Source organism: Dipodomys merriami, unplaced genomic scaffold (assembly GCF_024711535.1).
Source record: "Dipodomys merriami isolate MVZ:Mamm:240054 unplaced genomic scaffold, mDipMer1.0.p SCAF_25, whole genome shotgun sequence".
NCBI classification, from domain to species: domain Eukaryota; kingdom Metazoa; phylum Chordata; class Mammalia; order Rodentia; family Heteromyidae; genus Dipodomys; species Dipodomys merriami.
The window spans coordinates 16,747,385-16,773,621 of record NW_027203937.1 but is presented as its reverse complement, the minus strand read 5'-3'; the positions used below and the strand labels follow the sequence as shown (position 1 = coordinate 16,773,621).

The following is a 26,237-nucleotide window of genomic DNA, read 5'->3' as shown; positions in this document are numbered from 1 at the left end:
TTTTGTCTTGTTTGTTCATTTATCTGTCGTTGGGAGTACAAGGGGAGGCACAGAAATGGAGGGGGAAAGGGTGAACAAATGCAGCAATGGTACTCATTGCACACTAGGTATATATATATACCTTGTGGGTGGGGTTGGGAGGGAAAAACTGGGAGAGAGCAAGGGAAGGGGTGACATTGTTCAAAAAATGTACTCTTTACCTGACTTATGTAACTGTAACCCCTCTGTACATCACCTTTATAATAACAATAAAAAATATTTTTTGTGGTGCCAGGAAAATCAAAGCAGTGCTTAGCAAGCAGCTTGCCCAAGTTATAAGCTGTCTTGTACTTTAGAAAATTTATGGGTACAGATAAGTACATAGAAAAGTTGTTTTACATCTCACTGAGTTGTATACACAGTCATTTATCTGTACACATGGTGTATGTACCAATAATCAAATTGACAAGGTCTCATAAAATGTACCTTTTTATTGTCATACTAGAAAATAATGCTTTATGGTTACAGTTTTAGAACTTAAAATATTTACATATAAACTGTGTTTGAAATACTGAAAATGTAAAATCACAGTCAAGAATTCATTGTATATACTACAAAATTAAGAAAAGTAGGAGAAGGGGGGAGTTGAAGGGGGGTGAGAATGTTGAAGGGGGTGACACTGATCAAGACGTATTGTATTCATAAACTGCTTTGCTGTATGGCACCTCCTTTGCACAACTACTTAAAGATAATTTAAAATATGTAAAATAAAATATAAAAAAATTAAAAATAAATTTGAAAACAAGCTGATGAAAACTTACATGAAAAAATCAAATATTTCCAATGGCCCTGATCATTCCTGTTAAATATATTGAGTAAATTGGCTGTATTAATTCTACTCAATGAAACATTATATAATTGCATTTTTAAAAAGATCAAGAAAATTTGGTGATCATACTTTTTTCAATGATATGAAGTTGAATTTTTTTTTTTTTTTGAGATAGACTCTCACTAATGTAGCCCAGGTTGGCCTTGAACAAGGGACAAATTTCCTAAGAAGCTAACTTGAGAAATCCAAAAAGTGATTGGAATTATTTCATTTAACATTTGAGATACTGACAGGCCAATAATTTAAGAAAACCTTTGAGCAAAAAATAAGACCTTATCTCAAAAACAAATATAGCTAGACACTGATGGCTTTTGCTATAATCCTAGCTACTTGGAGATCGAAGAGTGTTTTCGTTTAAGATTAGCCCAGGGGAAAAAAAAGTTCAAAAGGCCCTAACTCAACTGAAAAACAAAAAACAAAAACAACCCATTACTACCACCACCATTACCAAAAAGAGTAACAGGGAATGGTGGCATGTTCTTGTAATTCTAGCTATTGGGGATAGGGGGTGTAGGGTCAAATGTAGGATCCTGGTCTAGGAGTGCCCAGGCAAAAAAGTGAGACTCTATTTGAAAGACAAAAACAACAACAAAATAACAACAAAACAGAAGAGGCATAACTCAAGTGGTCCAGTACCTTCCTGCCAATCACAATGCCCTGAGTTCAAACCCCAGAATGCCCCTTGCCCACCCTCTCCCATGGGCTAGGAATGTGGGGTATAGCAGAGGGTTTACCTAGCATGCAAGAGAATTTTGGTTTTATCCCTAATACAAAATAAATCTTTGACATTATTCAATTAGCTTGAAATTTATTCTATTGTAAGTTATGACTCAACTTATATAAAATTACTGTGGGAGGTTTAGCACAAGACATAATCTATTTCTAATGCAAAAATTTTTTTTGATAGAAAAAAAAGAAAAAGGAAATGACCTTGCTGAGCCCTTCTTATATTCCACAGTGTGTGTGTGTGTGTGTGTGTGTGTGTGTGTGTGTGTGTGTGTGTGTGTATGTGTGTGTGAGTATGTAAGTACTAGGGCTTGAACTCAAGGTTGGCGCTCACTTAGGCCACAGCTCCACTTCCAGCTTTTTGGTGACTAATTAGAAATAAGTTGCAGGGACTTTCCTGTTTCGTCTGGCCTCAAACTACAATCCTCAGAGCACAGCCTCCTGTGTAGAGGTATTTCTGACCCACCCTTACTAGTGAGGTGAGAAATGTCATTGCCACTTTTCTGAGAGACACTGAAGGGCAAGGAGTCCCTGTGGTTAGGCTGCTAGAAAGGTGAGTTAAGGTGAGATTTGGAGCTCATTTTATTATCAGGACTATAGCAGGCTGCTGAAAAGCTGGAAAATACACTGGCATTGTAGGCACCTTTATCAATTTGCAAAAAGCACACTTTTTTTTTTTTTTTTTTTTTGTCAGTCATGGGGCTTCAACTCTGGGCCTGGGCGCTGTCCCGCAGCTCTTCATCTCAAGGCTAGTGCTCTACCACTTGAGCCACAGTGCCACTTCTGGTTTTCTGGAGGTTTATCGGAGATAAGAGTTTCCCAGCCTTTCCTGCCCTGGCTGACTGTGAACCACAATCCTCAAATCTCAGCCTCCTGAGTAGCTATTACTGGTGCCTGGTAATAGCACACTCTTATGTTTGGAGGTAGGTCACTAGTTTGATTCTGTCTTTTGCAGATGGAGAAGCCAAAACCCTAAAAGAACAGAAAGCAGAATGAAGTGTAGGCTAATAGGGCTAGATGAGGCCCAATACTGACAAATAGGAAGCCTGAAATAAGGAAAGAAAATCCTGATAGGTAAGGTGGTTGATGCCTAAAATCTTAGTTACTCAGGAGACAGAGATTGAGAGGATCATGGTTCAAGGCCAACTTGGAGAAAACATTCACAAGACCCCATTTCAAGCAATAAAAGCTATGCAGAGTGGAACATGGAACATCACAGCTATGAGGGAAACATACATGAAAATCGTAGTACAGTCTGGCTGAAAAAAAAGCAAGACCTTATTTAAAAAATAAGTAATGCACAAAGGACTGGAAGAGTAGCTCAAGTAGAAGAGCACCTGCCTAGCAAGTTCAAAGTGCTGAGTTCAAATCCCAGTATCATCAAAAGAAAAAAAGAAAATTCTGTCCAAGAAAAAGAAAGCAGAAGAAGCAACTGTTCTTTCTCCCACTGTAGGTGAGAATTCCTTTATTAAGAGTCATAATAATTTTTTTAAAGATTCTGATTCCTGCTGTTGGGAGCTCACAGCCAAGCCAGTACCTCAATGTTTCAAGACCCCAAGTCCCACAATGCTTCATGGTACCAATAATGGAGCCAGAGAGGAGGAACTGCAGGGCGCCAGGGTCCCTGTGGCTTTGTCATCCCCAGCTGTCATCATGCAGCCCAGATTTATCTATCTGGACGACTGTATATTTCAAAAGCATCCACCCTGGCAATTCTTCTCTGTCCAGACAAAAATCTCTCCCAAGGCACTGGCCTCATGTTTACACTTGTACAAAGCAATCACTTTTATAAAGTGATTTCCTTCCCAGCTTCTCATGGGCAGGAAATAAGTGACAGTCCTAAAACGATTTTTCAGCTCAGAGGAGTAGGCTGCCTTCTTGATTCTCCAGCATATCAGGATGTATGTACAGGCCTGAGCCTTCCGTTGGTTCAGCAGAGTTCTTTGGCACAATTTAGAAGTTTCACTTCTCATATCTCCTTGAATTCCAGTTGGTTCCACTGCAGACTCTTTACAAACAGGCAGATGATTCCTGTGAGGCTGTGAAGATTGCAGTCCCAGCAATGTGTTGTGTTTATGGTGTTCTGTGAGGCTCCTACACTGATAATAGCTGTACTGGGGGCCACTCCTTCCGTGGTACAGCCATTCCTGCTTATAATTCATTGTCTAATCCTATCTTTTCAGGGGATAGAAGTTTGTAACTTCTCTTGTATTCAAATGGATGTTTTGGTGTTTCTCTTGCCTAAATGTTAGGCATCAACCTGATAGGTTTCAAAAATTAATATAATTTATTTCCTATTATGTCAGTGCAAAACACAGATGTTTTTAGGACAAAGCACTGAAGACTAGAAAACCTTCTTCCCTTCTATTTCTTGAATAAGCAACAAGTACAGAGTTCTGTAAACATGTTTGGATCTGTATCTGTTGGGCTGGGTCCACTGTTTTATTCCATTCTTAACTAGTCTTGTATAAAATAAATACCCAGTGGTCTTCTTGTCTTGTTCAAAATGGAGACTCCCGCAACATCTGGACTTTCATCAGGACTCGTTTCAGTTGTTCATAGGTCACAAACATCATCACATTCCAGGATCCCAAGCGCAAAAAGGAGGGTGTGAACCTGATGAGGAAAAAAAGATCTACTATGATCTACTAGATCTACTGTACTCTCCCATGACCATGTCAGTGCTGAAGGAGCTGGCCTGCTCTTCACAAGTCTTCTGAGATCTATTCCATCTCTGTCTTCTCTGCTAAGGGGGCTTTACATACAAGTTGGATTCAGGAAAGGAAAGAAAACTAATATGCTGAACTGGGTTCCCATATCATGTGTTGAATCATCACAAATGTATATAAAAACTATGCCTGTTGCCAGGCATTTAAAAAAAAAAACAAAAAACAACTGGGGCCCAAGGAGACTAAGGAACTTGGTCAAAACCACACAGCTGGTAAGTTCAGATGGAGGGTTCAAATGTGTCTGACTAACTCACCCTACTCTAGGGGTCTCTGCTCATTTACATCCTGATTCAACGCCCTGGTGAGGCCCCAGCAGGGGGCCACACCAGGAAGCAGGTATGACATATCTAGATAGCCTGCCTTGGCTGTGATGGCATGTTGGTGTGACAGTGTCCACTCCAAGCTGTGCTTCAAAGATGCAGGGAGGAGTCTGTCACCACATCCATCCAATAGTAACCTCTGGACCCTATGGCTCCTATCAGATTCATGTAGTTCTGGTTCCTGGTGATGTCAGGCCCTCTTCCTTCTGTGCCTTTGCCCATTTGCTCCCCTGGTTTGGACATCTGTTGTCTTCTCTGCCTAGCTGGTTGCTCTCCACCACCTAGGACCCAGCTTGAGGACCACAGCCACAAACCATGGCGTTTCCTGAACCAGCAGCACAGGGCCCGCAACACTGTATGTGTATTCTGGAGTCAGACCTGAGTTCACTATCTTTTCTTTTCTTTCTCTCTTTATTTCTCTGTCTCTCTTCCTCTTTCATCCTTCCTTCTTACCTCTTTTCCTTTCTTCTTTTTTTTATGTGCCAGTCCCAGGACTTGAACTCAGGGCCTGGACACTGCCCCTTAAGCTTTTTTGCTCAAGGCTAGCTCCACTTGAGCTAGAGCTCCACTTTTGGCTAGTTGATGGTTAACTGGAGATAAGAATCTTGTGGACTTTCTTGCCCAGGCTGGCCTCGAACTACAATTCTCAGATCTCAGCCGTGTGAGATCTTGAACAAGAGACTTAATCTTTTTTTTTGGAGGGGGGGGAGGGCCGGTCGTGGGGCCTGAACTCTGGGCCTGGGCACTGTCCCTCAGCTCTTCAGCTCAAGGCTAGCACTCTACCACTTGAGCCACAGCGCCACTTCCGGCTTTTTTCTTTTTTGCTTATGTGGTGCTGAGGAATTGAACCCAGGGCCTCATGCATGCAAGGCAAGTGCTCTACCACTGAGCCATCTTCCCAGCCCTAAGTGACTTAATCTTGAGAAGCCTTAGATTCCTCATCTCTACATTAGAGAGTTACAGCACTTCCCTACAGGTGGGCCATGTGAATTAACTGGGTCAGTGGTCAGCATAAGCACAGCCTAGTATTAGTCACTGCTCAATAAAAACCACATACATGTCTGATGCTGTTCAAAGGAGGCATAGGTCAGGGCCTAGCATACATGTATAAATGTTTATCAAGTGAAAGAATGGACTGAGACAAGTAACAACAGAGGCACTTAGTAGAATAATTAACAGAGAGATTTCCAGAACCTAGAGTGGCTCCTCTGAGCTTGCTGGGTTCAATCTCACAGTGGGTGAGAGCCACGCCAGTAATGTAAACAGTACCATGTTGAGTGTGGCCTTAGTGACCTGGATTTGAGCCATGGCTCTGCCATTTACCTTGTGATATTGGACAAGTCACTTTTCTGAAATGCAAACTCTTCCTTAGTCAATGGGGGGACCACTACCTCGTTCAAAGGGTTTCTGAATAATGTATCTAAAGTACTTAGCACAGTCCCAATACAAAGGAACTTAGCTATCAGGGTAATGGTAAATGACTCATACTATCAAGCACTTACTTTATGCTAGGGACTCCTGGAGATGAAAGGCAGACAAGCCACCAGCCTTTGGCGTCAGGGAGCTTGCACTTCAGTATTAATCAAAGCACTGGGCACCAATGGCTCACGTTTGTAACCCTAGCTACTCAGGAGGCTGAGATCTGAGGATCACAGTTCAAAGCCAGCCCAGGCAGGAAAGTCCAGGAGACTCTTATCTCCAATTAACCACCAAAAAGCAGAAGTGGTGCTGTAGTTGAAAGTGGTAGGGCACTAGCCTTGAGCAAAAAAGCTCAAGGATAGCGCACAGGCGCTGAATTCAATACCCACAACTGACAAAAAAAGAGCCCATGGCTCATTCCTGTAATCCCCGGCTAATCAGGAGGCTGAGAGCTGAAGATTTCAGTTCTAAGCCAGTTGGGAGTAGGAAAGTCCAAGAGATTCTCATCTCCAATGAAGTGCCTAGTGGAACTGTATTGAGCACAGAGATTCAAGAACAATACCTAGGCCCTGAGTTCAAGCCCCAGCATGGGGATCCAAAACAAAAAAAGTCACTGAAGCATACCAATAAAAGGAAGAAGGGAGCCCAGGTGCCAGTGGCTCATGCCTGTAATCCTAGCTACTCAGGAAGCTGAGATCTGAGGATCACAGTTCAAAGCCAGCCGGGGCAGGAAAATCTGTGAGACTCTTATCTCCAATAAACCACTAGAAAGCCGGAAGTGGTGCTGTGGCTCAAGCAGTAGAGCGCTTGCCTTGAGCTGAAGAGCACAGGGACAGCACCCAAGCTCAGAGTTCAAGCCCCATGACCAACCAAAAAAAAGGTAGAAGGTTATCAATACTATAAAAAGGGAATCAAATAGTATCTCCAAAAGTTCACAGGAAGGAGAGAATTTATAGATGAGTGTATTAGGGGAGAGGTGGTGTGTGAACTAGTCTGGAAGGGTTGCTAAGAGTCAGTAAACATATATGCTGAGGGAAAGGCACTTCATGCAAGAGAACAGCAAATGCAAAGGCTTGGGAAGAACAAAAGAAAGAAGCCAAGATCTTGGGGACAGGAGGTGGGAGCAGGGGGGAAGCAGGAGGAGGTAGCTTACCCTTTGTAGAAGGCCGTGAGACCCTCCTGGGCCATCATTTTGAGCATACAGTGCAGGGGACTACGGTATCGGCCTGGGGGGGCATTCATGTACCGGGTCTTCACCACATCTACTGGGGAGGCCACCACTGTGGCGCAGAAGCCAGCTCCAAAGGCAGAGACAAAGTGGCAGGGGAAGTTGTCTGTAGAAAAAAATGGGAAAAGCAAATATCAGGGAAGAGTACAATTCTGCCCTGTTCCATGTATGTTCACTGCCTGTCTCCAACTTAGCCTTGAGTTCCTCCTCTTCCTCCTCCCCCTCCTCCCCCTCCTCCTCCCTCTCCTCTTCCCCTTCCTCCTCTTCTTCTTCCTCCTCCTCCTTTTCTCCTTCTCCTTCTCCTTCTCCCCCTCCCCCTTCCCCCCTCCCCTCCTCCTTCTTCTTCTAGTGTATGCTTGATGCTAGGGCTTGAACACAGGGCCTGGGCACCATCCCTTTTTTTTTTTTTCTCAAGGATGGTACTTGTATCACTTGAACCATACCTCCACTTTTGGCATTTTGGTGATTAACTGGAAATAAGTGTCTCATAAACTTTTCTTCCCAGGGTGGTTTTGAACGTCAATCCTCAGATCTCAGCCTCCTGAGTAGCTAGGATTACAGGCATGAGCCATCAGTGCCTAGTCACCCTTGACCTTCTTGAGTACATATCAGTACTGTCCATATCTCTCTCAGTTCCCAGAGCTGAGCTCTTGATAACTCCTGGTAAACTTTGATAGAGATTACCCAGTCCAATGATCTCATTTGAAGAAACTGAAATCACAGGTGACTCTCTGAAAAACACACTGAGCCAGGCATGGTGCTTGTAATCCCAGCTATTCAGGAGGTAAGGATAGGAGGATCATGGTCTGAGGCTAGCCTGGCAAAAGCAAAAGACCTTCTCTAAAAAACAAACTAAAGCAAAAAGAGATGAGGCATAGCTTAAAAGACAAGGCTCTAAGTTAAAAACCCTGGTACTGCCAAAAAAAATAAAGAAAAATTTAAAAAAAGACAATATGATATGGATATTGGAACCTAGGGCTCTGGTCTTCACCCCAGGCTTAATTACCACTTCGCTTAGGTCACTTCTCCTGTCTCTGCTCCTGCTAAAGCTCAGACACCTCTGGGTGGTGCCCACTGTGTGGAGGGAGGGCTGCCTTCTCTGGAGCCCAGGGCCTCACCAGTGAGCAGGCGAGACTCCAACAGCTTCTCTTTGATAATGTCGTAGGTCACCATCTCAGCACAGTTGACGATGGCATTCCTCGTGATGTTGGGCAAAATCCCTGTTAGGAAGGTGGCAGGAGCTGATGAACTGGGATCAGGAGAAGTGGAAGCTCTGGCTAAGACCTAGACCCTAGTGTAGTAATCTGGGGGCTCATCCCTGCTCCTGATTTCCTTCTAGGGAAAACAATTCTCAGATTCTCACTGTCCTCTCAGACAGAGGAAATGGTGGTCCACTTGTGTTTCTTTTTTCTTTTTTGGTTGGTCATGGGGCTTGAACTTGGGGCCTGGGTGCTGTCTCTGAACCCTTTTCACTCAAGGCTAGTGCTCTACCACCTTGAGCCACAATGTCACTTCCAGATTTCTGGTGGTTCATTGGAGGAAAGAGGCTCATGGACTTTCCTGCCTGGGCTGCCTAGCTGAGTAGCTAGGATTACAGGCATGAGCCACAAGCACTGGGCTCCACTTTTATTTCTTGACTACATTTGGGCTCCAATAGCTGTAAAAATTCAAATATATCTCCTTGAGACCAGACAGAAACAGGACATTCTTTTCTTTTTTCTTTTTTTGATTGTATGTGTATGTATGTGTGTGTTGGTCCTGGGACTTGAACTGAGGGCCTGGATATTTCCTGAGCTTTTGTTGCTCAAAACTAGCACTCTACCCACTTGAGCCACAGCTCTACTTCTGGCTTTTTGGTGGTTAATTGGATATAAGAAAAAGAATCTCATGGACTTTCCTGCCCAGGCAGGCTTGGCTTCCAACATTGATCTTCAGATCTCAGCCTCCTCAGTAGTCAGGATTGCAGTTATGAACCACAGGCTCCAGTCTAGCAGGATATCTTAGAGAAGGGAAGCTCTCTCTTGGCACGGGAGAGGGAGAGGTTTCTCTGGGGAAGGGGTGGGCTTGCAGTGGGATGCAGCCTATACATGGGGAAGGGCTGGTAAGGTGAAGGGAATCTGAGGCCTTGGGTATTTGTATTTGGAATATTCTTATAGGGGGCCTGCATACCCCATGCTGGGTCAGTGCTGGGTTTCTGCTGCCATCCTAGGTTAGGAAAGCCTCTGAGCCTACCTTTCCATAGGCCCCGGATCCCTTCTTCCCTGGCGATGGTTCTGTAGGCGTCCATAGTCCCGCTGTATTTCCTGTCGCTCCCGGGCCCCAGGCGAACGCTGGCCTGAAATCGGACCTTCACCACGTCGGTGGGTTGGGCACAGGTGACCGCCATGGCCCCCGTGGTGCAGCCCGCCAGGATCCGAATAGTGATGCTGGAGTCTGGGAAGAGGAGAGGGAAAGCCGCCATCTGATTCTAGGGAGGAGGGAGCGAGCCCTCGGACTTGGAGATGTCTTTGGGGACGGGGGTCACCCCCCTCCCCGCAGGCATGGCACTCACGGTCCGCCTCCTCGGGCGTGTAGAACTGCTTGACCGAGTCGTAGAGGCCGATGCGGATGGAGGCGAAGCTCATCTGGCGCTGCAGGCCGGCCACCAGCCCGTTGTAGAGGCTGCGGGGCCCCTCGGTGCGCACCATGGTCAGGACGGTGCCCAGCACGCCGCGGTACCGCACGCTCTGGGCCGCGGGGTTCTCCCCCTGGATCTGGGGGAGCAATCACAGCTGCCTGAGGAGCTCAGAGGGCTGGGGGACTGGACCTGCCTGCCTGGACCATGAGAACCAGCGTGACCATCATGTCCCAGTGAGAAGAGCTGAGGGTCTGTGCTGGTTTTATAATTCAAAAAATACAAGAGTGTGGCCTTTGATCTTCAGGGCAGATCAGAGAATCTCATTGCTTTTCTTCTTTCATGAATGGTTAGTGGCAGGGCACTGGTGGCTCATGCCTGTAATCCTAGCTACCCAGGAGGCTGAGATCTGGATCACAGTTGGAAGCCAGCAGGGGCAGGAAAGTCTCCAAGATTTTTTTTTTCTTCTGTCTGTCATGGGGCTTGAACTGTTATGGGCACAGTCCCTGAGCTCTTTCCTTCAAGGCTAGCACTCTACCAACTTGAGCAGAGCTCTACTTCCAGTTTTCGGGTTGTTAAACTGGAGTCTCACCGACTTTCCTGTGATCCTCAGCCTTCAGCCTCTCCTGAGTAGCTAGGATTACAGGCATGAGCCACAGTGCCCAGTTTATGAGATACTTTATCTATCAAAAAGCCTTACATTGGAGCTGTGTCTCCAAGGGTAGAGTGCTAGCCTTGAGCAACAAAGCTCTGAGACAACACCTAGGCCCTGAGTTCAAGCACCAGGACCAACACACACACACACACACACACACACACACACACACACACACACACACACACACAGAGTTTGCCTTGTACCTTTATTAAATACCTTTTTATGGCTTACAAAGCAGATTTGGCATCCTGTGTCAAGGCAGTTAGGCCTTTTCTTGCAGGGATATGGTTAAGGGGAGAAGGAAGGAAGGGCCCTAAACATTGGATTGACCTTCCTGGGGCTTTCCTGAGGCAGGGATTGTTGCAGGTGGGCTGAACCTATGGTTGGGGAATCAGCCCTTCCTGTGACTTTGGGCCAAAGGGCACCTACCTGCAGGCGGACTTTGGCAGTGTCCAGGGGAAAGGTGAGAAGGTCAGCAATACAGGCCGCAGTTCCCGCCCCCAGGCACTTCACTACCGTTGTGGGAGGCACTTCTGAGGGCTTCAGTCCAACCATGGTCCCAGTAGGATGGGCCTGGGCCCTCTGCAGCCCAGTCAAGTCCAAGGAGAGGTTGCTTGGCAGCCCTGAGCTTCAGTGCAAAGAGAAAGCTGTAGGAGACAGGCCAGGGGGCAGTTGAAAGTGTGCCATCTGGCCCCATTGCATCTCCAGGCACCCCACAGCCCCCAGGAAGGGCTTAGAAGGTGAGAAGCCTGGAGGCATCAACTTGCTTAAGTTGACTGAATTTGGCCTATAAAATCAGGTCACTTCTCAGTGTCTTGTTGCTTCTCTGCGCTCCTGATCCCCGATGTGTGTCATCACGCCAGATCCTTCTCCCAAATAATTCAGAAAAACATTCCTTGTGACTCAATAAAACTGCTATTCATCTTGAGGGAAGTCATTTCTTCCTATAAAGATGCTTAAACTTACTTTGTGTGTCAGAACTGGGGCTTGAATTCAGGGCCCGGGCACTGTCTCTTAGCTTTTTCTCTCAAAGCTGGTGTTCTATCACTTAAATCACACCTCCTCTACTTTTATCCTTTTTGTTAGTTAGAGACTAGTGTCTCGAATCTGTTTGCCAAGGCTGGCTTCAAACAGCAATCCTCAGATCTCAACCTCCTGATTAAGCTTTTTAAATTGAGGCAAATTTACATATAATGCTTGGAGGCATTTAAAGGGGCCCTAAGCTCTCCTTTGAATTAGGCACTGACTCTAGAATGCTAGGCCTGGGCAGCAGAGAAAGATTTTCCCACTGGAGACCTGACGTAACATCCAAGCATATGGCAGTCAGATCATGTCACTCCTCTGGTTTAAAATTGCCCAACAGCTCCTCATCTGATTTAGAACAATGTAAAGTCTTTGCTATGGCCCCCAGGGTCCCGCAGAGCCCTATTATGCCCTCAGCTCATCTCTCCCCTCTCCCCACTCATTCATTGAGCCTCCGCCACAGGTTGCTCTGGCCTTTGCTCAGGCTGTGCCCTCTGCCTGGACTCTAGTTCTTCTGGACCTCCATATAGCGTGTCTCCTCACTTCTTCATGTTTCTCTGAAAACGTCACCTCTTTATTATTATTATTATTATTATTATTATTATTATTATTATTATTTTGTTATTATAGAGGTGATGCACAGAGCGGTTACTGTTTTGAAAATGTCACCTGAGTATCTTCTCCAAGCTTCTCTGACACTGTTATCATGGCACTAGTTCCCTCCCCTCCCCACCTCATCTACTGCTGCTCTCCCACTCAGGTGCACTGTCCCTCGCAGCAAGAATTTGCTCTATCAGGGCTGGGAAGGTGGCTCAGTGGTAGAGCACTTGCCTTGCATGCATGAGGCCCTGGGTTCGTTTCCTCACCACCACATAAGCAGAAAAAGCCGGAAGTGGGGCTGTGGCTTAAGTGGTAGAGCGCTAGCCTTGAGCTGAAGAGCTGAGGGACAGTGCCCAGGCCTAGAGTTCAGGCCCCACAACCCACAAACAAACAAAAAGAATTTGCTTTATCTACGAGGGCTGTATTGCAGAAAGAACAGATGGAGGCATTAGTGGAAGACCCCTTCTCTTTCCATCTGATTCCATCTTTACATCATATCCCTTTTTTTAAAACTAGTTCTGGGGTTTGAACCCCGGGCCTGGGCACTGTCCCTGAGTGTCTGTTGCTCAAGGCTAGCACTTTACCACTTGAGTCACAGTGCCACTTCTGGCTTTTTTTTTTTGTTTATGTTGAATCGAACCCAGGTTTTCATGCATGCTAGGCAAGCACTCTACCATTAAGCCTCATTCCAAGCCTACACTATACCCTGAGGTGCTAAGAACCAGCACACACTGAAGAGACCTTCCTTGTGCCAGGCCCTGTGTTTGGCATGCTGGGAAATCCAGAGATGGGCAAAAACCAGTATGTTTATCTGTCCATGGAGTCTCCAGGAGCATTAGCCACACCCACAAACAACTACAGTGCAAGAAGGACTATGGTCAATGTAGAGGGTAGACGCTGTGGAGAAAGGAGGATCCTTTTGTGAGGCGGGAGGAGGGCTCACAGGAGCTAAGTCTGGAAGGGGTTTCATCAGCTAGAGAGGTGGGCTGGTTGTTCCAGCAGAGGCAAAGGCCTGAACCTGCACCAAAGGCCAGAACTTAGTGTGAACTCTTCACACACAATTGCACCATCTTGCAAGTGTCCCGAGGGGTTCTAAGATACTAGTTTGCTGATGTTGCCATCCCCTAGTATCAAAGCTGGTGCTCACTCTGTTATGGTAGACTCAAAGTAACCTTGGAAGAAGCAGGGCAACATTGAAATCTAGTTTTCACATGAGAAAGTAGAGGCTTAGGATGGAAAGAGATTGGCTCAAGGTCATGGAAATCCAATCTGTTGTTCCAAAGGTGATCCTTACTATGGTGATCCAGGGCTTTGGTCAATGTGGCAATGTGACTATTTTTATTGAGGTACTCAAAGCCCTCCGCAGTTACTACATGATTTGCAAACCCACCTCGGAGGGCTCCTGTATCAAGCATTTGAAGCCTAGTGAGAAAGGCTGGCTAAGCATCAGTGCTCTGCTGGGCAGATGAAGTTCATGACTCAGAGAGGCTTAGTGAGCTCTATGCAAATGGGTAGCCAGGGATCAGCTTTTCTGGGGCTCTTCCTTTAGTTCACCTTTCCACCTTTCTGAGTTGTTCCCTGAGTCAAGCCCAAGAAGGGAGAAGTTTAGACTCTTTGGGAAGGTGGAGGCCCGGAGGCCCTCAGAGCTGACCTGGTTGACAGCAGGTTAGGTTAGGAGAAACACCCTCCACCTGCTCTCCTCCTACCCACTCCCCTTTGCCCCACAGGAGACAGCCAGGCCTGGGCTCTGTCCCAGCCCAGAGGCTCTGGCTCCCCTGTCTGGGCCTGGAATGTATTGTGGGAGCAACTGACTCCCCATGGCATTCTGGCAGCTTCTCTCCCCGCCAACCCTGGCATTTCCCTTTGTTTGCCTTGGAGCTCTAAGGATTGCTGGCCGGCTATGGGCCTTGACATCATAAACCTGAGACTGAGTCTCAGAGGTAGGAGGCCCTTTGGAGTGTACTTTTTAGTATTGCTTGCTCCTTAGGCATATTCCTTCTTCAAAACCTTTGTCTGAGCTTGGTGCCATTGGCTCATACCTATAGTCCTAACTATTCAGAAGGCTGAGATATAAGGTTTGTGTTTGAAGCCAGCCTGGGCAGGAAAGTCCATGAGACATCTCCAAATAACCACCCAAGAGCTGGAAGTAGAGCTGTGACTCTAAGTGGCAGAGCTAGAAGCTTTAAGCAAAGAAGTTTAGGGATGCTACCCAGGCCCTGAGTTTGTCTCAATACTGACCCCCCCCCCCCCCCCCACACACACACCTACCTTTGTCTGGAGTCATGTAGAGGCTAATAAAAGAACCTATGTGAGGTGTTTTTTGCTCCAGTTTTAATGTTCAAAATGAGTCTCAGATAGTTAGTGACCTAAGGCCGCAGATGGGCTGATGAGCAGATGGGGTTCAATCAGGGTTGTGTATGTAACGCTAGGCCCATTCTCTGCCCAAGGCTACCAGAAGTGGAGTGTTTCTGCTGTGCCAGGCCCTGCAGAGGGCACTTCATAGGTTTTGCTTCATGCTGAGGCTAGGTCTGTCTCCCTGGGGAGCCTTGTCTCCCCTGACCAGAGAGTTGAACTGTCAAGCAGAGCTTCCTTCTCTCTGTCTCTCTCTCTCTCTCTCTCTGGCTCTCTTTCTCTCTCTCTCTCTTTCCCCCTCTCTTTCTCTCATACTAGTCCTAGACTGGGAGATACTTCTGAGTTTTATTTGCTCAAGGCTAGCACTCTACTACTTGAGCCACAGTTCCATTTCTTGCTTTTTGGTGATTAATTGAAGGTAAGAGTCCCATGGACTTTCCAGTCCTGGCTGGCTTTGAACAGCTGTTAGCAGATTATAGGATTATAGACGTAAGCCATTGGCACCCAGCTCAGTGCTTTTCTTCTAAACCTACTTTGTTCCAAGCCATCTTTGACCCCCACACCATCTTTTTTTTTCCTTTTTAAATTTTTTATTATTCTTTTTTTTTTATTGTGAAAATGCTGTACAGAGGGGTTACAATTACATGGTCAAGATAATGAGTACATTTTTTTTTTTTTTTTTTGCCGGTCATGGGGCCTAAACTCTGGGTCTGGGCACTGCCCCTCAGCTCTTCAGCTCAAGGCTAGCGCTTTACCACTGGGGCCACAGTGCCACTTCTGGCTTTTTCTGTTTATGTGGTGCTGAGGAATCGAACCCAGGGCCTCATGCTTGCAAGGCATGCACTCTACCACTGAGCTACCTTCCCAGCCCCATGAGTACATTTCTTATCAAGCATTGTAGCCTCCTCCTTTGTTTCCCCTTCCCATCCCTTCCCATCCTCCCCCCCTTCGCCCCCCCACCCAATCCTCCCCGCTCCCCCCACACCGTCTTATAGAGAGTGATTTACTATCTATACTGGTTTTCCTACTAGATAGGAGCCCCTATGTCAGGAAACAACATACTTACCCTGCTTTTCTCAGAAGCTTGATGTATGGAGGGCACAGGGAGGCCAGGGACCTAAAATAATGATATGGAAAAGGAGTCAGAGATGACCCCATAGACCTTTGCTGGAAGGTATTGAATGCCAAGGTTAATCTAGTGGAGAAAGGGGAGGTGAGAGTCATGCCTGTGTTCAGAACATGCTGGACAAGCATCAAGGATGGCGTTTGAAGGGAGAGATGGGGGCTCAGAGACCAGTGAGGGGGTTGTTGGAATAGTGCCAGCAAGAAATGTCAAAACTTGAATTTGGTCAAGAGTAGCAACAGGAATAAAGTTGCAGCCTGGAATAGGGGTGGCTCTGAGCCACCCACCAGAAACGGACTCAGCTCAAAAGCCACACCTGAGCTGGGCACTGGTGACTCATCCCTATAATTCTAGTTGTATTATAGGCTAAGATCTGAGGATTGTGGTTTGAAGCTAGCCTGAGCAGAAAAGGCTAGGAGACTCTAATCTCCAATTAACAAACAAAAAGCCAGAAGTGGAAGTGTGGCACAAGTAGTAGTACATGTGAGTAAAAAAGGCAAGTGTTTTAAGCCAAGCTCAATACCCTGACTTCAAATCCCTAGTGCTGGTGCAGGTGCACGCGCACGTGCACACACACACACACACACACACACACACTCAGTCACACCTGGGTGCCCTGAGGTCTCAACACCCCAGCTTCTTTCCCCCTACACTCATGCCTCCGGAACTATTAGATGAAAGAGCTAGGCAGCCAGAAGAGAGAGCTGGGTCACCAGCTGAGAGAGGAAGTCAAGAGCAATCCTTCTCCCTGAAGCCCTTTTAGGGGATACTTAAGGGATCACTAAGGGTTTACGGAATGCTTCCTCCAGCAGGCACTGTGTCAAGAGCTTATAAAGATATCATCTAATTTAATCCCTTTACAAAGTGGGAGTTGCTATTATTCCCACTTCATAAGCAGGAGGCCCCTTGGCTTATAGGACTTCAGCTAGTCAGACACTGGAGTGCTGGAGCCGAAACTAGGGTCTGGGTCTATCTGACACCTGAACTATTTCACTGCCCAGAGTCACAGGCTATAGGGAGAGTTCCGGATCACTTGATTTGTTTATTCACAGGTAGGCAGCTTTTCATCCCTCAGGCCCAGAGATCAGAATTCAGGTCTGGGGTGGGAGTGGGGGGCTAGAAGTCTGCACTGGGAAGAAATTGTCCATGGCAGTTCAGAAGCAGGGATGGAGATCCTATTCTGAGACAGGTGTCCACACGACTTCTCAGCCCCAACCTCACCCTCCCTGGCAAAAGCCTCCACTGCAGCTCCACTGAGGAGGCCAACTGGGCAGAGAGGCTGTGGGCTCCAAAAACATTCAACACACAATTTAGGCCAGGCTTCAGATCAGAGATTCTTCCATCTTCTCCACTCAGGAAAATGCCACTGGATCCTCAGAGAGGCTTTGTACCCTGAAGGAATCAGTAGATTTGGGGCTAAAGGAAAAAGCTAGTATCTATGGAGATTTGCAAAATCCCACCAGAAGAACTGGCAGGGCAAGAGCAGATCCTAGGGAGTGATGTAGGTATGGGGTTCAAGGCCATCCTCAGGGCTGCTGTTCCCTCACCTTGACAGGGTGGGGACTGGACTCGCTCTGGACTCTCCCATGCTGTGGTTAGTGATCCCTGGAAGCTGATGGCTGCCACTGTGAGTCTCTATAAAAGGGAGAGCAGGCTGAGGGAAATGGAGGCTGAGGGAGGGGATGGGGTCTTACCTGTAAGTGTACCCAGGGCAGTGCAGCACACGGGCTCCCTAGGGCTCCATCCCAGAGGGTAGCAGAGGATCTGATCACCCTTCCTTGCCATTCACTGTTGTCTCTGGTGCCTCTGGCTTGGCACCAGTCTTATACACCAGCTGACCTGTAACCTAATCCTGAGAAGCTAGTTGACAGTCAGAGCACTTGACAAGAGGCAGGCTGGTGAGGGGCAGGGAGGAGGAGTGGCCATTAGGTTCCAGCTCTAGTTTTGCTCCCTTGATTTGAAGCTCCTTAATACCACTCTTTGAGCTACAAAAAGAGCAGCTATTCCTGGTGACAAAGGTATATAGGGATGTGTGTGTGCATGTGTGTGTATGCGTGTGGCCCTGTTACTCTTGAGTCTACAAATCAAGGTCTTCAGGATATACTGTGTAGCAGGGTTCTTTGAGGATACTCTTCCCACCCTCCCCCCACCCCTACCCTGTGCTGTAGACAGATCTTAGGAACTTAAGTATGAGGGGAAGGTTGTCTCAGGTTTTTGAGGCAGGGTCTCACTGTACATCGTAGATTAGCCTGGAATTTGAAATCCCCTTGATTCAGTCTCATGAGTGCTGGGATTACAGGTGTGTACCAACATGCCTGGCTCTAAGTGTTGTAATAATAGCAATAATGTTGACTTGTGGAATTGATACCCCTTTGTTCAAATACTTAAAATACAAAAAACTTAATAGCAATGGTGACTACCAGAATTTCTTAGTGTCTACTATGTGCCAGATCTTTTTATATCTTGCTTTTATTTTCTTTTCCATGAAATAGGTACTATTGGGGTTCTAAATTTTTATTTGTTTTTATGCTGGTCCTGGGGCTTGAACTCAGGGCTTAGGCACTGTCACTGAGCTTGTTTGTTCAAGGCTATCTCTTGAGCCACAGGTACATGTCTGTCTTTTTGGAAGTTTATTGGAGAAAAGATTTTCACAGACTTTCTTGTTCAGGCTGGCTTTGAATGGCAGTCCTCAGATCTCAGACTCCAGAGTAGCTAGGATTACAGGTGTGAGCCACCAGTGCCTGCTGAGGATTTCAATTTTTTTAAAAAAAATAAGATTTATTGAGATATAAGTTACATATCATAACATTCACCTACTTAAAGTGCACACAATTCAAGTGGTTTTTTAGTATATTTAGAGTTGTGCACTCACCACCACAATCTATTTTAGAACGTATTTATCACCCCTCTAAAAAAACTCTTTGTACCTTAGCAGTCATCTTCCTTCCCCTCCCCCAGCCCCAGGCAACCTAATCTCCTTCTGCCTTTAGGTTTGCTTATTCTGGATATTTCCTATAGGATATTTCCTATGAACTCATTTGAGATTGGCCTCTTCCACTTAACAGGGTAGTGTTTTTCAAAACTCATCTCTGTTTTAGTGTATATTAGTATTTCATTACTTTTGGTGTGGAAATTTCTCAATTTTGAGGAATGTGGAAGGGCAATTTGGGACAGAGTGTAGCCAGGGTTGGCCTGAAACTTGTGATCCTCCTGACTCAGCCTCCTGATTCCTGGGATTACAGGTGCAAGCCACCAAGTCTGGGTTTTTGAGAATTATTGTATTTTAAAGATTATTCTACGTATTATTCAAGCCTTAGGGGATACAATGAAATACCAAGGTTAGACAGCCTTGTATATGGCAGGGACTGACCTCAGCTTATAATCTGTAATGCATTTGGGCCTATCTCCATGTCACTGAGGCTTCAGCGTGGACATGATGGGATCAAAGGAAGATGCGGGAGGGTGGGAAAGGTCCCATGTAGCTACTGAAGGTTCCATTTGTAGGCACTGAGGCTAAGGGTTAGCATAGCTGAACCTGGGACCCAAGTGGCATAGCAGAGGTGGAGAAGAGAGGGAAGGAAAGGGAGTTATAACTGGGTGGAGCAGAGAAGGCAGAAGCCATTTGTGGACTTAGACACAAAGACATGGTCACAGGGGCAGGAGATCAAAAGTCCATGGTGAAAGTTTAGGCTGTGCTTGTCCCCAGCTCTGTCCTTAATGTCAGGAGAATTGGCTGGTGGATTAGAGGTACAAGGGAGTGGCTGCTAGGGTGACTGAGACTGGAAGGAGTTTCTGGGCTCTTCCTGAAAACACTAGCCTGGAGGCGGGGGTGGGGGGTGGGGGTGGGGGTTAGTTTCACTGGAGTTACATGGGAGAGGGATACAAGTGGGAACCAAACCAGAGGGCATCAGGTTTTGGAGAAATCAGAGGGAGGGTGGGCTTAGCTGACTGGCTGGGATTCAGCCAGCCTCTAGGCCATCAGGAACACTTATTTTCAGGTGGAGGGTATGTCCAAAGAGAAGTCAGAGACAAACTAGCAAGTTCTGGACACACAAGCAAATCACCTTGGAGCTACCAATAGGAGACAAATCTAACTTCTGGGGATGACAGTGGCAAATAATACACTGTTTCTAAGACACGGTGGTGAGTTTCAGACTTGCAGGGTGGCTTTGTGTCATCAGAATCTGCCCCTACCCTGTGGCAGGAGCAGCACAAGTCCTCCTGTGGCCGTGTCCTCATTTGATCCCATCAGGTTATTTACAGGACAGGCTTTGGAAGGAATGTTCTTCACCTGAGACTTTACCCCTTCGATCTGGGTTCAGGGTTCTGCTGGAGGTTTCTTGTGGCCTCAGGGGTGGGAGAGCTCTGGGTTGTTGGAGGCTCTGCACAGGACTGAGAATGCTGGGGAAGGTATAGGGCTGGGAGGTTGGTGTCTGGGGAGCCAAGCTAAACAGATGTGGGGGCAGGTCAGGCTAGGGCACAAGGGGCTCCTACGTCACTTTGGAGCTACTCCACCTGCCCTGCCTCCTTAGTTACTGGTGTGAGGCTTTTACTAGTTTGCTCCAGGACTTTAGGGACAGTGGGTGGGGCTGACATTTCTTATGCTTCTATCATGTGCCAAGTACAAGCAAAGCATTTTTACAAATGTCTCCTTTAATTTTCATCCCATCACTTCACAGACCAGGCCAGAGGCTCACACACACACCAGGCTGCTCTCTTTGCTATCCCCAGTTGTATGCTGACCACTGCACCTTCCAAGATGCAAGTGTTCCTCTTTTAGGGAGTCTTTCCTGACTGTGGCAGCTCCCATGCTCTCTTCCAGTCTGGGATTCCCAAAGTCAGAGCACTTAGCAGCTGTACTGTTTTGGTAAATGAGTCATCTGGTATCTCTGGGGATGTTTTGTGTGGTGAGATTCACTTCCTAGCTACATAAACAAGAGGCCAAACATTTAACTTTGTTGAGTTTCACTTTAACTATAAAAGGGGCAGGCATCACAATGTGTACGTTTTAGGGTTATTTTGAAGACTGAGTGAAACGATGTGTGTTTGGAGGTGAAGTGGTTCCCTTTGCCTTGATGCTCAGCCATACTGTACACTCTGCATATCTATGCCTCTGTGGTGTCCTCCTCACAGGGTCTTCCCTATGTTAGTTGCTCAGGTGGTTGTGGTCTGAAAGAACTACCCAACCCAGAAACAAGGGAGCCTCTGAGGGACCTGTTCCATTTCACTGCCAGTTTTTAAGAACCAACAAAGAAAGAGTAACACTGAAACCACCAAACAACCAAGAAGAACCATTGATGGATATACTGATGTCACTCTAATCTAGACCACTAAGATAATTGGGTGAAGCTCGTAAGTCTCTTAGGAACCCTGGTCCCCTGATCCAGTTGAGGGGACTAAATGGTTGTCAACCTTTCTGTCTGCAGCTTGAATATATTCTCATTTCAGTGGCCAACCCAGCAAACACTTGTGCACGAATACAAACACCAATAGGATTTTATTCAAACAAAGGCAAAAACATTGACCTTCAGCTGAGTAAAAAATAAGTTAAAAACATGGTTATATTTTAGACAATCAGATATAGTTTACAGGAGGTGATTTCCTCCTAGTCCCTTACTGATTAATCTAATAGAGCCTAAAAATAATTTACATCTATAAAATACCCTATTCTTAAGCAAAATGAATTGGAGGTGACCCTAGGAGTTCCTCAGCTATGCACACAATCTATTCCCATATCCCATCATTTAAGGCAAAAATAGTCTAACCTATTCAGGCAGAGGGTGGGTTCAGGTCAGCCAGTGCTGTGTCTAAGATACTCAAAGGAGCTTTGCTGCTGAGAGATGCCTGTGTAGGGCCTGTGGTCAAAAGATAGATGAGCTGCTTTGGTGCTGGAATTCCTTTTGTTTCTAGTCTTTACCTCACCAATGAAGGAAGAGGTCCTGGCAGATGGACCCTGGGCCAATTTGGGACAGTCCTTCAGTATGGGCTGACTGGGCCTCAGGGTGCCCATGGACTAGGCTGGTGGTATTTTCAGGGCTGAGAGAAGTAGACCTGGTACCCCTTACAAACCAAACAAGATTGAAGGAGGGTGAGCAGGTGGTCTCTCCCCTCAGTTCCTCAGGCTGCATCAGTCTTTCTGGGAGTACTGGGAAGAAAAGATCCGTGCGATCCTGCGAGTTTCTTCTTCAGGCAGGTTAGGAGGGAGGGAGATAGGTCTGGGGCGAGTAGGTCTTCGGGAAAGGGCTTCTCTCTTGTCCTAGAGAGGAGGAAGTCAGCCAGGTTAGCACTTAGCATGCAGCACTACCAATGGGTGACTCTGGTGTATGCTTTCTTTTGTCCTTTGGCTAACATTTATGGTGAACTGTCTGTCTTGCAGAACACTGTAAGTCTTTTTTTTTAGATTTTATTTATTTATTCATTTTTTTGGGTCGGGTCCTGGGGCCTGAACTCTGGGCCTGGGCGCTGTCCCTCAGCTCTTCAGCTCAAGGCTAGCGCTCTACCACTTGAGCCACAGCGCCACTTCTGGCTTTTTTCTTTTTGCTTATGTGATGCTGAGGAATCGAACCCAGAGCCTCAAGCATGCAAGACAAGCGCTCTACCACTGAGCCATCTTCTCAGCCCTTTTTTTTACATTTTAAAATTTCTTTTTTAAATTTTTTTATTGTGAAAATACTGTACAGAGGGGTTACAATTACATGGGCAAGATAATGAGTACATTTCTTATCAAGCATTGTAGCCTCCTCCTTTGTTTCCCCTTCCCATCCCTTCCCAGCCTCCCCCCCCACTCAATCCTCCCCGCCCCTCCCCCCACCAAAGTTGTAAAGTTCGTTTTCGACATAAGAGTTGTACTTCTCATTGTTGCAACAGGTCCACCTGTATCCTTATTTAAACGACTTGTTTTTCCCCTTCCCCTCCACAAATTATACCGACATCAAATGTAGTGAAAGCAGGGGTTATACTGTGGGGGAGGGACATACAAAGCAACAAAGAAATAATCTTATAAATGCGTTAGAAACAATCGCATGAAAGAAAAAAAACACTTGGATACATATCTTAGGGTTCATTTCCCTAACATCACCTTATCTGACCTTTTCTGCTTGACTCAGACATATACTAGATATTGCAAATAAGGGAAACCATGGGACCTATGTTTCTTTGGGCTTGACTTACTTCACTTAATATAATTTTTTCCAAGCCTTTTCATTTCCTAACAATTGGGGCAATGTCATTCTTTCTGATGGAGGCATAGAATTCCATTGTGTACATATACCACATTTTCTTGATCCATTCATCTACTGAGGGGCATCTGGGTTGGTTCCATATCTTAGTTATAGTAAATAATGCTGCAATAAACATAGTTGTGCTGGTAGCTTTAGTATGGTCTTGTTTGTGAACATTTGGGTAAATGCCCAAAAGTGGGATTGCTGGGTCATAGGGGAGCTCTATGTGGAGTCTTTTGAGGAACCTCCATACTGCTTTCCAAAGTGGTTGAACAAGTTTATACTCTCACCAACAATGCAGTAAGGTTCCCTTCTGTCCACATCCCCTCCAGCATCTGTTATTAGAGTTCTTGATTTTTGCCATTCTAACTGGGGTGAGGTGGTATCTTAATGTTTTGATTTGAATTTCTTTTATGGCTAGGGAGGTTGAGCATTTCTTCATGTGTCTATTGGCCATCCTTCTTTCCTCTTCAGAGAAGTTTCTCTTTAAGTCTTTAGCCCACTTATTTATTGGGCAGTTGTTTCTTTGAAGATTTGTTGTTGGGGGATTTAATTTTTTGAGTTCCACACTATAAGTCTTATTGTATTTTTTTTTTTTCCTGTTGGTTGTGGGGCTTGAACTCTGGGCCTGGGCACTGTCCCTCAGCTCTTCAGCTCAAGGTTAGCCCTCTACCACTTGAGCCACAGTGCCACTTCTCGCTTTTCCTGCTTATGTGGTGCTGAGAAGTCGAACTCAGGGCCTCAGGCATGCAAGGCAAGCACTCTACCACTGAGCCACCTTCCCAGCCCCTAAAGTCTTATCTTAAGTCTTACTCAATTCCTTGAGACAGGTATAACGTTTCCTCATATTGTGGCTCAAGAAGTCATAGTTCAGCTGGAAAAAACACAAGGTCCTACCCCCTTGCTCTGAGTGGCAGAGCTGAGATAGAAACCCAGTTCAGGTACTTTTGTGCCTCTAGAAGAGTGGACTGTTACTTCCAGCAAAGGTTTGAAGCTGCACTCCTCATTTCATGATTCTAGACATGTCCCTGTCCTGAATTGGGGCTAAATGTGACTTGAGGATAACATCCAACTCTTGGGGGAAGACACTGTGAATGATACACTATCTGCTTGGCCCTTTGAGTTTCTAGAGCTTCTAGTGACTCAAAGCACACAAAGAAGTAGAGACTGGTTGGAGAAGAGGCAGTGCTGAAAGAAGATGGGGGCAGCCATCACAGGTGAACCTGGCTAAGTTCACAGCGCAAATTGTCCTATGGAGAGGTCTCTTCCATGTCCTTAAGTCACATGAGCTGAAGCCATCCAAAACTGGTGGAGCACCGAGAGCAAAGCACAGTGTACTCCCCTGCCTCTTTCCACAAGCAAGACACTGAAAGCCATCAGCCTGGTGGAGATCCTACAGCCTGGGACTAATGCCCCTCTGCAACGGGAAACCAAGGCCGAGGCAGAGTTACTTCTGGGATTTTCTTTCTTTAACTTAGCCTTTTAAGTGTATACTGTGTGAAAGGGAGGCAGAAATAAACTCAGTTCTTGCCTTCAGAAGATAGAGTTAAGATCTGGGTGACAAACAGATCTACCTGAAGAATAGGAATAGCAGACAGTAAGAGGACTCTCTGCCCATGAAAAAGTGGGTAGCTGGGCACTCCTGAGGGCCCCTCCCAGTCTAGAATTCTCAAAGCCAGGAAAATGTGCACAAGATGAGCAGGGCCTCAGTCTACCACCTCACAGAAGAAACAAGCTGTGCTGGAGCATGGCTTCACAGCTGAGCCTGAAACAGAGAGCTTTGATTTTGGGCAGTCCTAGGCTACAAGGGAGGAACAAAAGCTACCTTTTGCTTCCTTCCAAAATATGAGAAGCAGCTGTATCTTCTAATACCCCAAGGCAAGGGAGGCAAGTGTCTGCCTGCTGCTCTTTCCTCCACACTGGGCATTCCTGGGCATGGTCTGGCTCTGATATATGTGACCCTAGATGGGCCAGGTCAAGATGGGAGCTTGGAAGCTATAAAGAGAAGTGAATGTGTAGACCAACAGCCAGTGACCAGAGGCTGGAGAAGAGATTGCCTCTTGCAGCAAATTCATTCCTTCTGGAACCAGTGGTTATTACCTGCCATGTGCCAGCACTTTAAGTTTCTCTCTACTCTCAAACCTAGGGACAGTGTTTCTTGAACTATTCAGGGTTTAAAAGTGACACAATTTTCATCCCAGTCCTGACTCTAGTATGGATTGGGGTCACCAGTTGTAGATCACTTCGCATTTCTTTTTTTTTGGGGGGGGCTTTATATATATATATATATATATATATATATATATATATATATATATATATATATATATATAATTGTGAAAATACTATACAGAAGAGTTACAATTACATGGGCAAGATAATGAGTACATTTCTTATCAAGCATTGTAGCCTCCTCCTTTGTTTCCCCTTCCCATCCTCCCCCCACCCCTCTCCCCCACCCAAACCTCCCTGCCCCCCCACTTCGCATTTCTTTCTTCACTACAGTGAAAAGGAACTAAGGAGATGTTTGTTTTATAAGCCAGATGGGAAAAAATGGGTCTAAAAACTTGGTTTTCTATCTCAGCTCCTAAAACCAGACCTTTGTTTTCTTATCTATCAGAAGAGGAATCTTTGTATTTTTGAGAAATTTGGTGGGTCTTGCTCTCAATGTTAGAAGTACCAAGCTTTGCTGGTGACTTATTAAGCCTTTTGGGAGCCCAGGTTCTACTCCACCTGATCAACTTCTATGAACAATAGGCAGAAATGGTTCCTGTTTAAGCTCAAGAGGGACAGATGCTGACTGCTATGACAGTTACAAAGGTGATGCCTGAAGCTTGGGAGTACTGTGAAAGCAGCAGTCCGTAACAGCCAAGGCAGTCCACACAGAGCTGGGGCTGGGATCTAAGATAGGACTGGCAGCAAGGCTAGCCATGTGTGGAAGGGCATGAACACAGGTCTGCAGCTGCTGGCTGCACAGTATCTGTCTTGGGTTGAGTCCAGTGTGGCTGGCTCAGCCAACCTTCTAGCACCCACACCCAGACTCAGTGGCCCTTATGAGTCCTTATCAGTGTGAACCAGGCCCAGGGACCAGGCTAGAGACAGGACTTGGCTCTGTGTACAGGGCAGGGCAAGAGAGTGGAAAGACAGATCACATTTGGCTTTTATCAGCCTTTTTTTTTTTGGGTCCGGTCGTGAGGCCTGATTTCTGGGGCCTGGGTGCTGTCCCTCAGCTCTTCAGCTCGAGGCTAGCGCTCTACCACTTGAGCCACAGCGCCACTTCTGGCTTTTTTCTTTTTGCTTAGGTGGTGCTGAGGAATCGAACCCAGGGCCTACCAGCGCTCTACCACTGAGCCACCT

At 46.3% G+C, this 26,237-nt stretch overlaps 2 protein-coding genes across 6 annotated transcripts in view; both read right to left on the bottom strand.

The window, feature by feature from the left end:
• Positions 1-471: 471 nt before the first annotated feature.
• Positions 472-17,481, bottom strand: Ucp3 (uncoupling protein 3). Of its 3 annotated transcripts, XM_070035026.1 has the most exons (9): positions 17,355-17,481; positions 16,882-17,052; positions 15,604-15,654; positions 10,992-11,190; positions 9,842-10,043; positions 9,523-9,723; positions 8,409-8,510; positions 7,216-7,396; positions 472-4,210 (listed from the first exon to the last, which is right to left on the bottom strand). In XM_070035026.1, exons 2-9 carry the CDS (start codon positions 16,956-16,958, stop codon positions 4,096-4,098), a joined length of 1,128 nt encoding a protein of 375 aa, XP_069891127.1. In that variant the 5' UTR covers positions 16,959-17,052; positions 17,355-17,481; the 3' UTR covers positions 472-4,095. The 3 variants fall into 3 exon arrangements, with proteins under 3 accessions (XP_069891127.1, XP_069891128.1, XP_069891130.1); XM_070035027.1 differs by lacking the exon at positions 16,882-17,052 and having other exon boundaries at positions 17,208-17,481; XM_070035029.1 differs by lacking the exon at positions 16,882-17,052 and having other exon boundaries at positions 10,992-11,209.
• A 3,646-nt stretch (positions 17,482-21,127) lies between these two features.
• C2cd3 (C2 domain containing 3 centriole elongation regulator) overlaps positions 21,128-26,237 on the bottom strand; it is a 115,697-nt gene continuing 110,587 nt past the window's right edge. For all 3 annotated transcript variants that reach the window (XM_070035022.1, XM_070035023.1, XM_070035024.1), the window contains exon 33: positions 21,128-21,916. In XM_070035022.1, the coding sequence (XP_069891123.1) occupies positions 21,788-21,916 (129 nt within the window). In that variant the 3' untranslated portion in view covers positions 21,128-21,787. The remainder of the gene's footprint in view (positions 21,917-26,237) is intronic.

Bases quoted from the DNA above. Each gene is read 5' to 3' on its own strand.
- Ucp3 (XM_070035026.1), bottom strand. From the start codon at position 16,958: ATGTTTTTGGAGCCCACAGCCTCTCTGCCCAGTTGGCCTCCTCAGTGG. The intron at 15,655-16,881 runs GTGAGGTTGGGG...TCATTATTTTAG, and splicing joins GGAGGCTTTTGCCAGGGAGG to GTCCCTGGCCTCCCTGTGCC. The intron at 8,511-9,522 runs GTAGGCTCAGAG...CCTTCCTAACAG, and splicing joins GATCCGGGGCCTATGGAAAG to GGATTTTGCCCAACATCACG.